A 13,563-nucleotide genomic window follows, 5' to 3' on the forward strand; every position below is an offset into this window, starting at 1 on the left:
TTGATTTGTTGCAGATTTAAAGGCGTCAATAAGTCAAACATTACGAAAACCTATTATTTAAAAAAGAGAGGAAAAAACTGGAGTAATACATATTATATAGCCAGTGCAATATTACTAATGCATCACAGGCATTTGAGGAAGTAATTTATTTGTTAACGTTATTTTTAAATTAGGTATGAATGGAGAGGAAAAAACAGGACAGAAGAAAAACAACGTTAAAGTTCGTTGAAGTGAGTAATATGGAGCTTAAATATTAACTATAAATAGCAATGTAACAGATCTTTAATACATTTGTGATTTGTGTGGCTCGTGTTTGCGTCGTCGTTGCCTTGTGCGCCTGTGCGTCACAGACTCGCTGACTATTTTGAACCAAGAACACGTGGCACTGGTTCTGGAGAGAGAGAGAGAGAGAGAGAGAGAACACACCACACACTCCTCCCTCAACTTTGTCCCTCCAGCCACGCACACACTGTTAGAGCTACTGTTTCTCCGCCGCGGTTAGGACACTAAAGCGGCCTCGGGTTTTTAAACTGTTTTGTGAAAGTCTGCAGTCCGACTGTGGACAAAAGCGAGTCCTGGGCGAAGAAGAGGAGAGGAAACCACGCTTGTGTAGTGATTTTATTACTGCGTCGCCACAGGACACAGATGATGGAGACCAAACTCTGGATTGCCCTTTGCGCGCTTCTAGCGATTTACTTGGGATCCGCTGTACACGGTAGGGGGCAGTTTATTTCTGTATGCTACATGCCCGAACTTTATGCTTACAGCGCCTAAAAAGTAAACATAGTCTTTCACGCCAAACTCACCTGCTGACACTTGTGATGTTGTTAGAGTGGGGATTAGTGGCATTATTAGTCATGTCTGTCCGGCTTTAAAATGACAAAACTCATCTGGGTTTAAATGATGAAGTCAGTGTTGTTGTTTTGTTTTCATTTTACGCAACAAAGAACTCGCTTTTACACTGAGCAGATTTATTTTAAAAATTCTACTCCACATCTTCGCCTCTACTTTTTGTTCAAGCAAGCCACATTTTATCTCGCACATCACTTCCTCCCTTGCTCCCTCTCCCCTTCTTCCTCTTTCTGCTTGCATTACATTAACTCACCTCTCACACATCCTGTCTTTCACTCTTAACCCACCTTCTGTTTTTTTGCCCCCTCCTACCTTTTCTCTCTTCCTCCGGCCTTCTCTTTTCTTTCTTCCATCACCACCTCTCACATAAAAGGACAATGAGACTGTTGACATTTGAAAAGATTTTATTGGGCTGAACTGTCCCTTCAGCTCCTCGAGCTGAAATTCAAATGAATAGGAAACAGCACGGCTCCACTGGAGAACATTTATTGGCTGTAAATTAGCAGGAAAAGTACATTGTGATAAATGACACCTCTAATTACCGTATGTGCAGCAGCACACTGTCATTTTACTGGGTTCCTACTAATTGGCTCGCCTCTGCAGTACACTATGCAGACTTTATGAAGAGATTTTAAGCGGTTCAGTGGTAACAGGTTCAGTTTGTACTGTATGCATTAAACACAATGAAGGGGATGATGGCAGGTTATTAGCATTCACCATAAAAAAAAAGCCCTGTGAGTTTTCATAGCAAAGAAGCAAAGAATATGAGCAATGCTGCACTCATATAGCCTTCTTTTGTAACCAATCAATCAGATCTTTTCTCCTGTGGAAAACACAAGTTTTAAATCCATAAGAGTAACATAGACAGACTATTTAAAATTAGATCAGAAGTAAGAATATTTTCAGTAACTGACATCATGCTTCAGCCAGCATACCTATGCAATAATATGCACACGGTATAACAGAGCTGGGTTTAAGTTTCATTTCTATGGTGTCATATTTACTCAGGCAAAGAACTACAGATAGAGCATCTTATGAAGCAGAACTGTGATATAAGTTGAAGCTCTCTCGGTGCCTGGTTTCAAAAAGGCTGTTTTTAATAGCTTCCATTTACAAGAAATCCCTATGTTTCATTTCATTGAGCTTAATTTTTAATTCTAATAAATTCCCTGAGCTGGATAATTATTAAGTTTTACTGGGAGGGTTTTTTATGGTGCAAATTAGTTTAGGACAGAAGTTTTTGCCTGCGGTGTGTAACATGCATGCTCCAGTAAAGTTCGCTATCATAAAAAATAACAGAACACCTATAGTTAGTTTAGGCTCTCACATGTGGTCTATTGAATGAGAACGAGAGCCAAAAACATGGTAGGCAGTTTGAGTGCAGCATGTGCATAGCTGTTTGTTTTTAGCTCTTTCAGTTTCACTTAATAAAAAGCTCACTTCAGCAGTATTGGCTCAAATGTCACCAGAACCACTTGCTGAGAAAACAGAGCTTATGATGTGTCTCAGACAGACTGTATCGCAGTACGTATATTTTTCTAGCAGTGCTGCAGCAGCAGACATCTGTTCACAGAGAAACTTTTGGCTGTTTCTCTCGCTGGCAGGGTCAACAAATGGGCAAAAGCTATCTCCCCAGGTACATGCTGCATTGGCCTGAAAGATTGTGAGTAAGCCCTTGTAATATCTAAAAAGGGGCGTGTGCAATGGTGGAAACAGTGACTCTCTTCATGATTTTTACCCTGCACACAAATCCATATACAAAAACAGACATAGCCTACTAGACGAGACCTAGGAAGCTCGCTAATGGAGCTAAAGTGAGGGAACAAGGCCAGTATTATACAGCCAAGCACCTCTGTCTATTTATGAGTGTGTCTGTTTTGGTATCATTTAGTTCACACAACTCTCTCTTTCTCTGGGTCTGTCTGTGTCTCACTGCCTTGCTTTCACTGTGTTTACTGATGAGCTGTGTGACTGATTATGGCAGTAATGAAAGGTATCAGGGCAGTGTGTTATGGAACGGTAATGACTTTACATTACATTAGTGCTCTGGTCTTCATCAAAGGAGGGGAGAAACTGAAATGGAGCCTTGTACAGTAGAGATAAATGTGTCAGCACAGAGGGGGAAAAGAGAGTGCAAAAGACTGAAGGTCTTCATTAGTTCACACAACTTATATGGCTTGTAGTTGAAAGTGGCAGTCAAACTGTGTCTATTTTTTTTTTTTTTTCGTGCGGCATTGTTACTGTGCACTTTAGTTAGCAATTCACGACCTATAGGTTAGAGTTCATAAAAGGATGCAAGGTTAAACTTGAGTTGGTAAAACACTTTTTAAAAATAGATATACTTTTATTATGGATGGTTTGTCATATCAGCCTTCTAAAGATGTCTCCCAAAAGGGAACATCACACACTGGCTAAGCTAATCACATCTCTACAGGTCACAAGTAGGTTTACTTTGATTTACTTTAAAAGGTCACATGCGAAAAATGGTTGGGAATTTATGGCTCCTGATGCAAAAGAAACTCTGGACTTGCAAAACAAATACAACTTGATATCCTAAAAAGTCGACTCTGTTCGTCTGGATGTAGCGTTTTCGGTGGGAGAAACGTTTCGTCACTCATCCAAATGACTTTTTCATTCTCACTGAGACTGAAAATGCTACATCCAGATGAACAGAATCAACTTTTTGGGATTTCCTTACCTGGATGATTCTCTTTCCAAATTCTTTAGCCAGACACTAAAACCTTGTTTGATCCAGGGAAGCTGTTCGATAATTGTTGTGATGATTTTGAGGCTTTACTCAGGACAGATACATTTACATATAAAGCACTATGCAAACGTTTGGGGCTCTTTAGACTTTTGGATTCCAGCAGTAACACGAGAGGGCATCTGATGGGTTTTATCCCAGACATATAATAAGATTTTTAAAGTGCAACCTGCTGCAACGAGATGAACAAATAGTTTTGGAGCGGATGTTGCAACCCCCGCAAATCTCTGATCTCAAGTAAGCAGACGTTGTGAAAGCTGAAAAACCTCCCTGTCAAAAGCCAACAACTGGGGTCATGCGGAAACTTTGTTTGTTTTCAGTTTATATTTCGATCGTGTAAACAATATAAAGAAAGTTATTTACGAAAAAAGAGAATTAATACTGTAAAAAATTAAGCGAAATACACTCCAACATTGCTCCATTTTTTTGATTTAGTTTACATATTGAAAAGAAGTGAGAAGACGTGCACACTTATTCAATAAATGAATGAATAATAATGTCATTTATTCAAAAATGTATTCATGCCATTATCACTTGTTAATACCTTACTGTTGTTGCTTAAAATGTTTGCACAGCTGTATGTGTGCATGTTTTAATTTCAGTATCCATTGTTCGGTTGTTTAAACATTAGCCTGTGTTGACCCTGAGTTGTTACAATGGTTTTGGGGTGTGAACACTACCTGTTGCTATATATGTATTTGGAATAATGAACAAATAATTTGTGACTTTAAGGATATTAATAAGATGACACATTTGCTTCTGTCCTTACTTCTTCAGCTGATGAGCATACTCCTACCCCTTCTTCAAAAACTACTCCTAGTACTGTTCAAACTACAGGGACTCCAGTTCTGGACCATGAGTCTAGTTTGAGCCCGGATGCTGCCAATCATTCAGGGAGCAGCCCAGCGACAAACACAAGTTCCAATGGCACAGTCAATGTGAGCAGTAGCACAACTACAGAAAATACAAGGATCACCATCATAGCCGAACCAGGGAAAGATAATGGTAAGCATGCACCTCCAAACTCTTACTCCTGCGCTCACTTACAAAACATGATGGTAGGCTAAAGTGTTTAGGAAGTGGCCTAATATTGCAAACTTGCAACAAACTGATGCGCTGTTGTGGTTATTGTTTCTGTCTGTTTGACGTTTGCCATTACAGGAAGTTTTGTTAGACTTCAGAAGAATTTATAGGAAGCACAACAGCAGGTGGCTCAGAGTTGAGGAGCTATATTTAACAGAGTCCTTATCACCGTTTTCCACGTCCAGAAGTGGGCCACAGGGCTAGTGACAGGGTTTAAGTGTTGACTGTAATTCCACAAACACAACACAGGAAGGGACAGAGAGCTCAGTTAAGACTTTAAAGAAACAGAGTACAGAACAGGAAACGCCACTAAATGCAAAGATGATGCAAAACAGTGAAGAAGAGCAGTGCAAAGAAGCTGTGACTAGCTTAACTGTATAGGAATTGGAGAATAAAGGCAAAATATAGTTGGAGAAGAGCTGAGAAAGAGGTGATTCAGATGCCACTGAGGTGAGAAGTGATTAAATGCTGTGCGACTTTTCACATGGGGGTGAGAAAGAGAAGTGAAATCCTCTCCCCCAAGACAGACATGGATAGCTCTTTCTTTGCCTTTCTCACACACACACACACACACACACACACACACACACACACACACACACACACACACACACACACACACACACACACACACACACACTCAGTCCACACATAAGACTTCTAATCAGTAAATCTGTAGGCTGAGTACCTTTTATTAATACGCAATTACTTTTTGTAAAAAATAGCAATTATTTTCATTTACATGAGTCAGTATCTCTGCAGGATTTAAGCTGGCAGATATCTGTGGTTATATGTTTTCATCAGACATATTTAACTTTTAAGTCATTTGCACTTACCTCAGTAGAGTGGAAGCAAGTGAATTTTCATTTTTAGTGCTTGTAGGTTATACTTAGCATGCTCATGCACGTAATTATATGCTACCACTGTGATTCATAAGTATGGTGTGAATATCTGTAGCTGCTTTCTTGATACACACAGCTGTATATGTCCGTAATGCCAAATGAGCAAAATATTTTAATTTAACTGACTGTCAGCTGCTAATCAATAGATGAACATGAGCTGTTTAAAGTTAAATGAAGACAAAGTAAGGCGCCAAGTATTAGAGAGCCTCTGTCCTGTAGCCTCTGGACCCAGTGGAGGTGGTGAGTGACAGGAGAACGGCGGCTAAGCTGTCATCCCTGATGGACAACATCTCCCACCCCATGCAGCAGACTGTGACAGCACTGAGCAGCTCCTTCAGTGGGAGACTGCGGCACCCACGGTGTGGGACGGAGAGATTTCGCAGGTCTTTCCTCCCCACTGCTGTCAGACTCCATAATAAAGACTTTAACTGATCAAGCACACACATCCATACATATGCAATAATACTAAGTGCAATAATCCTTTCTGTCATCGTTGTATTTTTACTCAGTTGTATATAGTATTTGTATTTGTATTCTATTTTTATCTTATTGTATATTTATTTTATTTTATTCTACTGTATATAGTATTTTATTTTATTCTATTCTGTACAGTTGTGTACTGTATTTATTCTTATTGTATTCTAATTTTTGCCTCATAACTTTTGCACTGTCCACTTCCTGCTGTGACAAAACAAATTTCCCACGTGTGGGACTAATAAAGGTTATCTTATCTTATCTTATCTTAGCCGCACAGATGTAATCAGAAGGGAAAAAACTTAAGTGACACATTTGATTCTGATATCTATTTAATAGCTAATAATTATTCTTGGACAAAATTGCTGTTTACCATTCGTGAAACACAGCTGAAGCTGAAAAGCTTGTTCAAGGTTTTCCCAGAAAGTTGATTCTGTTCATCTTCAGCGGGAGAAAGAATTCGTCACTTGTCCAAGTGGCTTCTTAATTGAGCACGCATCAAGACATTTTAACCCACTTTGGCAGGTACTGCCTAAAGCTAGTGTTGGAGACTGAAGAAGTCACTTGGATGAGTGAAGAAATGTTTCTCCCACTGAAAACGCTACGTCCAGATGAACAGAATCAACTTTTTGGAATTTCCTTACCCAAATATTGTTCCAGCTTTTGTTTCTTACTCCTGTTTAAAGTATATACTGACCTACTGAACGCAGCAATTACAAAACTGCATGTTATCCAGGATGTTGCTGCCAGAGTTTGAAGAAAAGCAGATCAGATAATTGCTGTTTTACATAATCTACCATTAAAACTGAATTGAAGTCCTTTTAGTTTCAAAAGCACTTACTGGCCTTATCTGCTCCTATAGCGCAGGCCACCTTCTTATTCCATCTACAGTAGCTTGCCATGAAGCTCCTGGTGCACAGTTTTTGTGCTGATGTTAATGTCAGAGGAGGTCTGGAACTACTGAGTCAGCAGAGCGCTGCTGACTTCTATGCCCGTGCTCCTTGGCACTTTTTGATCCCACTTTGTAAATTTACATGGTCTCTCACCTTGTTGTAGTTCTTAAACACTTCCTTTTTGCAAGACATTTCGTAGACTGACTAGCTGTAACAGTGGAATCCTAGTACAAACACTTCCTTTTTGCAAGACATTTCGCAAACTGAGTAGCTGTAACAGTGGCATCCTATTACAATGCCACACTCAAAATCAGAAAGCTCTTTAAAACAACTCATTCTTTAACAAATGTTTGTAAAAGCAAACTGCATGGCTAGGTGCCTGATTTTGTCCACCTGTGACAGTGGGACAGAAGACATCTGCTCAGCACTTTTCTCCATATAACGTGCCACAATATGATCTTACAAATAGCTTAAAATCCACACTTTTTAAGTAATCATAAGGTTTCTCCATGAAGCTTTTGGGTGCCAGTTTTAGTTATTATAGACCCAGAAGTATGAAGTCTTCTGTCTTTAAATATCACTTTTACCGAGCACTTTTAGCTTTAAAAAAGCAGCATACAGAAAAGGAAAATACATTTTCCTTTTGCATGTGTATATTTAGTTATATTTTAAGAAAAAAATATTCTATTGGAAATAACTTTGAAAGGTGATAAGGTAAATTAATTCACTGATATTTAGCATGTATAATAGATAACATTTGCTTCATATAATAGAAAGCAAGTCTTGTTTAGAGTGATTTATGGTAAACGTTAAATTAAAAATGCTTTCAGCACAGAAGTACAGCCGAGGCTGATGAGAACCGCATTACATTAGCAGATATGTGATGATGGCACCACATAAAAGTTAAACAATCATCAGAGTAATTATATTTTATCCTGTACAAAATTTAATTCCACAGTTCTCAAGAGATTTCACCAGCCACGATCATTTCATTTCATCAGCCTCAAGCGGTCACTAAAGGTTTCAGGAGACAGCTTCTGAAAAACCATGAATACCTGAACGGATTTCATGGCAGTCTATCGAAAAGGTGTCAGAGTAGCTGAAAGTCAATTGAACCATCTGTTTTCAGAAGAAATGACCTTAATCCTGGTCCTCTAATCTTTTTTTCTTCGAAAGAAAATACAGTAAAAAAAAACAAAACATTTTTAAAAAATACAACTTTACAGTAATGTGAAACAAATTCATTTATCTCCGGTGTTTTGCTTACATTCAAATATCATTCAGTCTTGTTAAGATATTAGATCTGCTTCTTTAACAGAAGTAGATCTAATTTTCTGATTGAAACCATATGCTTCACCATTATGGATTACAGTAAGAGGATTTATCTGCATATCTCTGTCTCCACCCTTAAGCCCTTGGATGAAGTTTATCCTCAGGTTTATATGGATTTTATATGAATAAATTTTATTTGTGTAAAAGGTATTATAGGCATATGTTGTTATATACTGTAAGGCTCTTATTGGCAAGCTGTTGTTTTGCACACTGGTTCTAGAGACTGGTTTAGTTCTTTGGCTATCACTGCAAGCCTTTTAAGTCCATACTGAGCTTGGAAAAACTGATCTTATCTTCTATGTTTAGACCACCTGGAACTCTTCACCGTTTATCGTAAAAATAAATAAAACCACTTCCTGTGTGAATTGATAGTAATAGTTACTGTTTATATTATTTTCTGTAATTTTAAATAATCAATATTATTATAAATAAAGGCTAGATTCACTGCTTTTTTTTAATTTTACAAAGTAAAATAGGTCAAATTAAATTGGGTGTGCTGGCAGAAATGTAAACACAGGAAACTAAAGGCATGACTTGATTTTTTTACCTGATAGTACTACATCATTTTGACAATAACATTGTCTCTCTCTCTCTCTTTCCATAGTAACCGACCACGCCATTAAGACCACATTAGCAAAAAATGAAAACATCACAAATACGACACTTTCCCCTTCTCAGAGCAGCCCCACCACAGCTGTTCCCATTAATATCGGCACCACACACGTACTGCACACTTCTGCAGGTGCACCGGTCACCCCGACTCCCTCATTAAATCAAAACGCATCACACCATGAGACCAAAGCACCCCCTGCTACTTCTGCCCCAGCATCGGAACCAACAAAGCCTGAATCTATCACTAACGCCACCACCACCAAGTCCAACACAAATTCCAGCACCGCCTCCGTCCAAAAGGCCTCCACTTCCCAGCCAACGTCAAACACTTCACAGTCCAACAGACAGTCCACCCAGCCTAGCATCCAGACCAGCTCCCACACCAACAACCCATCAGAGCTCAACGTGGACGGGGACGGTAAGTGCATAATACCTTCTGTGCTGGTATATGAATTTGTTCTTGACTGTTCACTTCCAGGATATTGACAGAGCCAGAAGTGAATTGGCTTAACAACAAAGGAGATGCTGTTCTTTGTTTCCAGCACAAGCCAGTCTTTGGCTGTACACACAGAGACACAAACACACACCACGCAACCCCCCCCCCCCCCCCCCCCCCCGTTTACATCTTCTACAAGCACTGTCACCACCAAGCACTCCACAATCATGGGTTTGTTTGAGAAAGGGACAGAGGCAGTCATGGGACTCTAGCCTCAAGATTTCTGTTTTTCTCCTTTTTGTCTGTCTCCGTCGCTCTATTTACTAAATGATTTATATATGAACAGTTGCTCTCTCTGTGTCCATACAGTCCACACAGGGTTTAGAAACCATTCATTTGAACACGTTGAAAGTACTTTTACCAGACTATAGGTGCAAAGAAATGAATAACTGATTAACTCATCTCAGTTGTCAAGGCTGCTTGACTGCAGTTTAAGTGTAAAATTCTCTCTGCTTGTCTCACTCTGTGTGGTTTTATTAGGTGCTTGGCACATTGCCTCTTTCCATAAGCCAGAGGAGCAGCAAGCATTCATGACTCTGTGGTTGTTGTTACTTTTGACCAAAGGATATTAAAAAAAACAGCTAAGTTTACAAAACAGTCTTCCATAGCAACATTCATATACAGAGATGCCAGAAACGCAGATCTGAAATCCTCCTGCCCAGAAATACTTAGCGGAAAGAAACAACCAAGAAAACGTCAGGCTAGTCTTTGAAATTAAACAATAACCTGGGATAAAATGGTAACATACTTCATGTGCTGTATACACTGCTCTAGTTAAGTTTGAAAAGGTCTTAAAATGATACCTTAATAATAAAATGACTTGCTGATTTTACTTGTTCACCTTAAGTATCGTTCTGGCAAGTTTAAACATCCTGTTTGACACTTCTGTCCTGAGCTTGATGATGAACACTCAGCAGGCTCATGGAGTGTCTATATATAGTTCTAACCAGAACTTCAAAGTCAAATCCTCCCTAAACGCTGCATTGCCAGCATGTTTACTCAGCATACAGTGTGGTAATAGAAAAATGGCCCCAGCTGATGTGTCTCTGGTGTTTCTTGTCTAGGGACAGCCCACAACTCTCCTGGATTAGACCCCCTCCTGGCTGGTCTGGTATCAGCCTTCATCATTGCTGCTGTCATCATCACTCTGCTCCTCTTCCTCAAACTGCGCCGAAGAGGCAACGGGCCGGAGTTCCGCAGGCTGCAGGACCTACCTATGGTGAGCTCACCCATCATATCCAAGCAACACTGGAAAATATTCAGCCTGTCAGATGTTGTTAAGCACAGATGTGTTATGCACTCTTAGTTACAGTTTTCATTTGGCCTGACTGGAGATGTACTTCTGCTGCTGCTCTTCCTAATATAGTTAAAACTCACAGCGTTTCCTCAGGCTTCTAATATAGGCCTGGGAGTTTGAGGGTTATTTCTAGGCCTTTACGTCTCTGAAACCACACGTTGTGCCTTGAATCTCATGTAGCCACTCTTTGAGTTTGGTGGTTACAGCCCCTAATGCTGCTATTACTACTGGGACCATTTTGGACTTTACCCTCCACAGGGCTTTTCCATTTTCCATTCTTCTCATGCTCATTCTTTCCGATGTTGCTTCTGCGATTACTGGCATCTTTTGTTCCTTGTTAACTACCACTATATCTGGCTGGTTAGCCAGTATCAGCTTGTCTGTCTAGAACTTGGAAGTCTTACAGAACATTTGCTCTCCTGCTCTCAACCGCTTTGGGATGTGCCTCATTGGACATTCTGGGCACAGATGTTCCTGTGCACAATCCCAGACACTTGGCAGTGTCTCTCAGTGTGAGCTGCAATGGCGTGCATCTTCCACCCTTCTACAATATTCGGCCTCTTGGGCTTCTTTGCACAGTCTTCACCTTTGTTCCTCCTGTCTCTGTTGCCCCTGATACTTTTAGCCTGCCATGATTTAAGCCTATGTGCATGTATACAGCCCCAGCCCACCCGAGGGCTTAGGTCTCCTCCTTCTGCTGCCCATAACACCCTTTTAGCAGTTTATCTTGCATCTTCCTGAAGGATTCATGAATGCTTTAGTGGCTTCCAAAGTCCAATAGTCCCTCAGACAGGAGTGTTAATAATATGAGCCAATAATAAAGCTATTAAAATGTTATAATTTGCTGCCTTAAAATCAAGGGATTCCTGAAGGCAAAAGTGTGAGTATGACTGTGTAAACATAGGTGTAAGCATTTACATCGTTCTTTTTCTTATAGGATGATATGGAGGACACACCTTTGTCCATGTACAGCTACTGATGAAGGCACAATAGGATGTTTGATGTCCAAATACCCTCGCAGATTCCAGAATCAGGCCACTGTGGTTGGTGAAGTTGGTCTCTCTTCCTTAATCTGCACCAAACAGAAAGAATCCTGGGTAGGTGTAAGCACATTTCTGGATTGCTTTAAGTTACCCAGATCATTGGCAAAAGGATCCGATTGAAACTGCAATGGACAATGAAGAAAATATCCATGATGTTGCCTTTTGGATTTTTTTTCTAAATTTGTCTGTTATCACAAGTGTTCCCAATTTTTCATCCATCCATTCATTCATTTGTTCATTACTGTAAACTTTACATTATTCAGCCCATCTAAGGTTGCTGGGGTTGTGTAATATATTTGATTTCTCTAGAATTGAAAATAGGTTGTTTCAAAGCAGAAGATCATCTGACATGGCCATCGACTGAGCCTCTCCTACTGTGGCTCACTGGTTTAATGTTGCTTTACCAGTTAAAGTCTGGCAGAAATAAAGGCCAGCAAGCTAAAGAGAAGAAATAAACAACACAAACCACCTGATTATATTGTTAACAAGGTTGCACTTTACTTTTTTTAGGAGTGGAGATTAAAAAACATAAGTAGAAGAATTTTCTGTGTATTAAAGATAAGGTTTTTGTGTACATAGGCAGCATAGCTGGGTGAACGTTTGTGTGTGCAAGTGTGTTAAAGAGGCATGGGAGGTTTTATTTAACTTCTTTTTTTTGTTACCTTAATGGTTTTGCTGGCTTTTTTGCCTGATTTTGATATGTGCAGTGTTTTAAGTCCAGGAGAGAGTGCCTTACACAGTACACAAACAGCTTTTAATGTATATTGTTTTCATATTCCACAAAAACTAATTTCCAGATTAAGTATGCATTCCCAGTAACCATTTAAACACACGCTCTGAGGGCAAAGTGGCTGCTAGGAGTCGTCTGTGTTTGAAGATAAGCCTCAGGCATGTTCACCGTAAGGCACTCTTTCATACAATGACAGACTGATGTGCGTTAGTGGCCTTTCCACACAATGTTTTTCATTTTCCTGTGTATTGTAGATACTACTGATCTGCATCAAGCAAAAGAATATGGATATAAAACACGTGGGGGAAAAAATATAATGGGTGGAAATGTGACAAACAGGACAACTGAATCGCCCACAATGACACAAAACACATTTTAACTACTCTTTATTTAGAAAACAAAAAAACAAAAAAAACATTGTCCACTGATACAAGTTAAATTCTGGTTTAAATCATGCTGATAAGTTTGAGCTACACCTGTGTTTGTAGTTTAGTATTTGTGCCACCGAAAAGGAAAATGAAAGAAAATTTGTGTCAGGCCATAAAAGATTCAGTGGTCTTTGGCATAAATTCTACACTTTTAATTCTCATCAATCCTCAAACTCATTCCTTTATTTGGTGAGAGTAATGGTTATGCTATAACCATTTAAAAAGATCTAATGTATAAGTCAGTCATCATTTTTAAGTCCTGTATTGTCGGTTTCTGTAAAAACGAATGCCGAATGCTTTTCCTGAGGCTTTGCTGCCAGATGTGAATTATTGGATTGTTGGTGATTTATGATTAAAGATATTTTGAAACCATCCCCTGCATTTCCCTAATTAGCATTTTTGGCTGTGTTGATCCAACTTTTCACTTCAGCACCAAAGAAATCACAATAGAAAACGAGTCTCTTCTTTTAAAACAGACTTTTATTTTTGGAGACAAAACGTAAAACATTTCTTTTACACATCTTGAATAAACGAATCAGTCCTCTGCTTTACTGCAGCCTAACCACACAATACTTGGCAAACACCATAAAATGGCAGTAAAAGGGTCGGATTCATCAGCCATTATGTGGACACAATAACAAATAGATGAGTCTTTTC

The 13,563-nt window shown here is 39.4% G+C and overlaps 1 protein-coding gene across 1 annotated transcript; it reads left to right on the top strand.

The window, feature by feature from the left end:
• Positions 1-473: 473 nt before the first annotated feature.
• On the top strand, positions 474-13,269 carry LOC146607417 (uncharacterized). Its single transcript, XM_085348215.1, has 5 exons — positions 474-715; positions 4,394-4,621; positions 8,905-9,330; positions 10,473-10,627; positions 11,643-13,269. Exons 1-5 carry the CDS (start codon positions 646-648, stop codon positions 11,682-11,684), a joined length of 921 nt encoding a protein of 306 aa, XP_085204341.1. The 5' UTR covers positions 474-645; the 3' UTR covers positions 11,685-13,269.
• The last annotated feature ends 294 nt before the right edge of the window (positions 13,270-13,563 follow it).

This window comes from Diplotaxodon limnothrissa, linkage group LG23 (genome assembly GCF_057381915.1).
Source record: "Diplotaxodon limnothrissa isolate DT_005_m linkage group LG23, D_limnothrissa_male_GT1.1, whole genome shotgun sequence".
Classification (NCBI taxonomy): Eukaryota; Metazoa; Chordata; class Actinopteri; order Cichliformes; family Cichlidae; genus Diplotaxodon; species Diplotaxodon limnothrissa.

What these genes read in the sequence shown, in the direction of transcription:
- LOC146607417 (XM_085348215.1), top strand. Translation starts at nt 646, where the DNA reads ATGATGGAGACCAAACTCTGGATTGCCCTTTGCGCGCTTCTAGCGATT. An exon ending in CGAACCAGGGAAAGATAATG is followed by an intron (nt 4,622 to 8,904) that starts GTAAGCATGCAC and finishes CTCTTTCCATAG; the next exon opens with TAACCGACCACGCCATTAAG. An exon ending in GCTCAACGTGGACGGGGACG is followed by an intron (nt 9,331 to 10,472) that starts GTAAGTGCATAA and finishes TTTCTTGTCTAG; the next exon opens with GGACAGCCCACAACTCTCCT.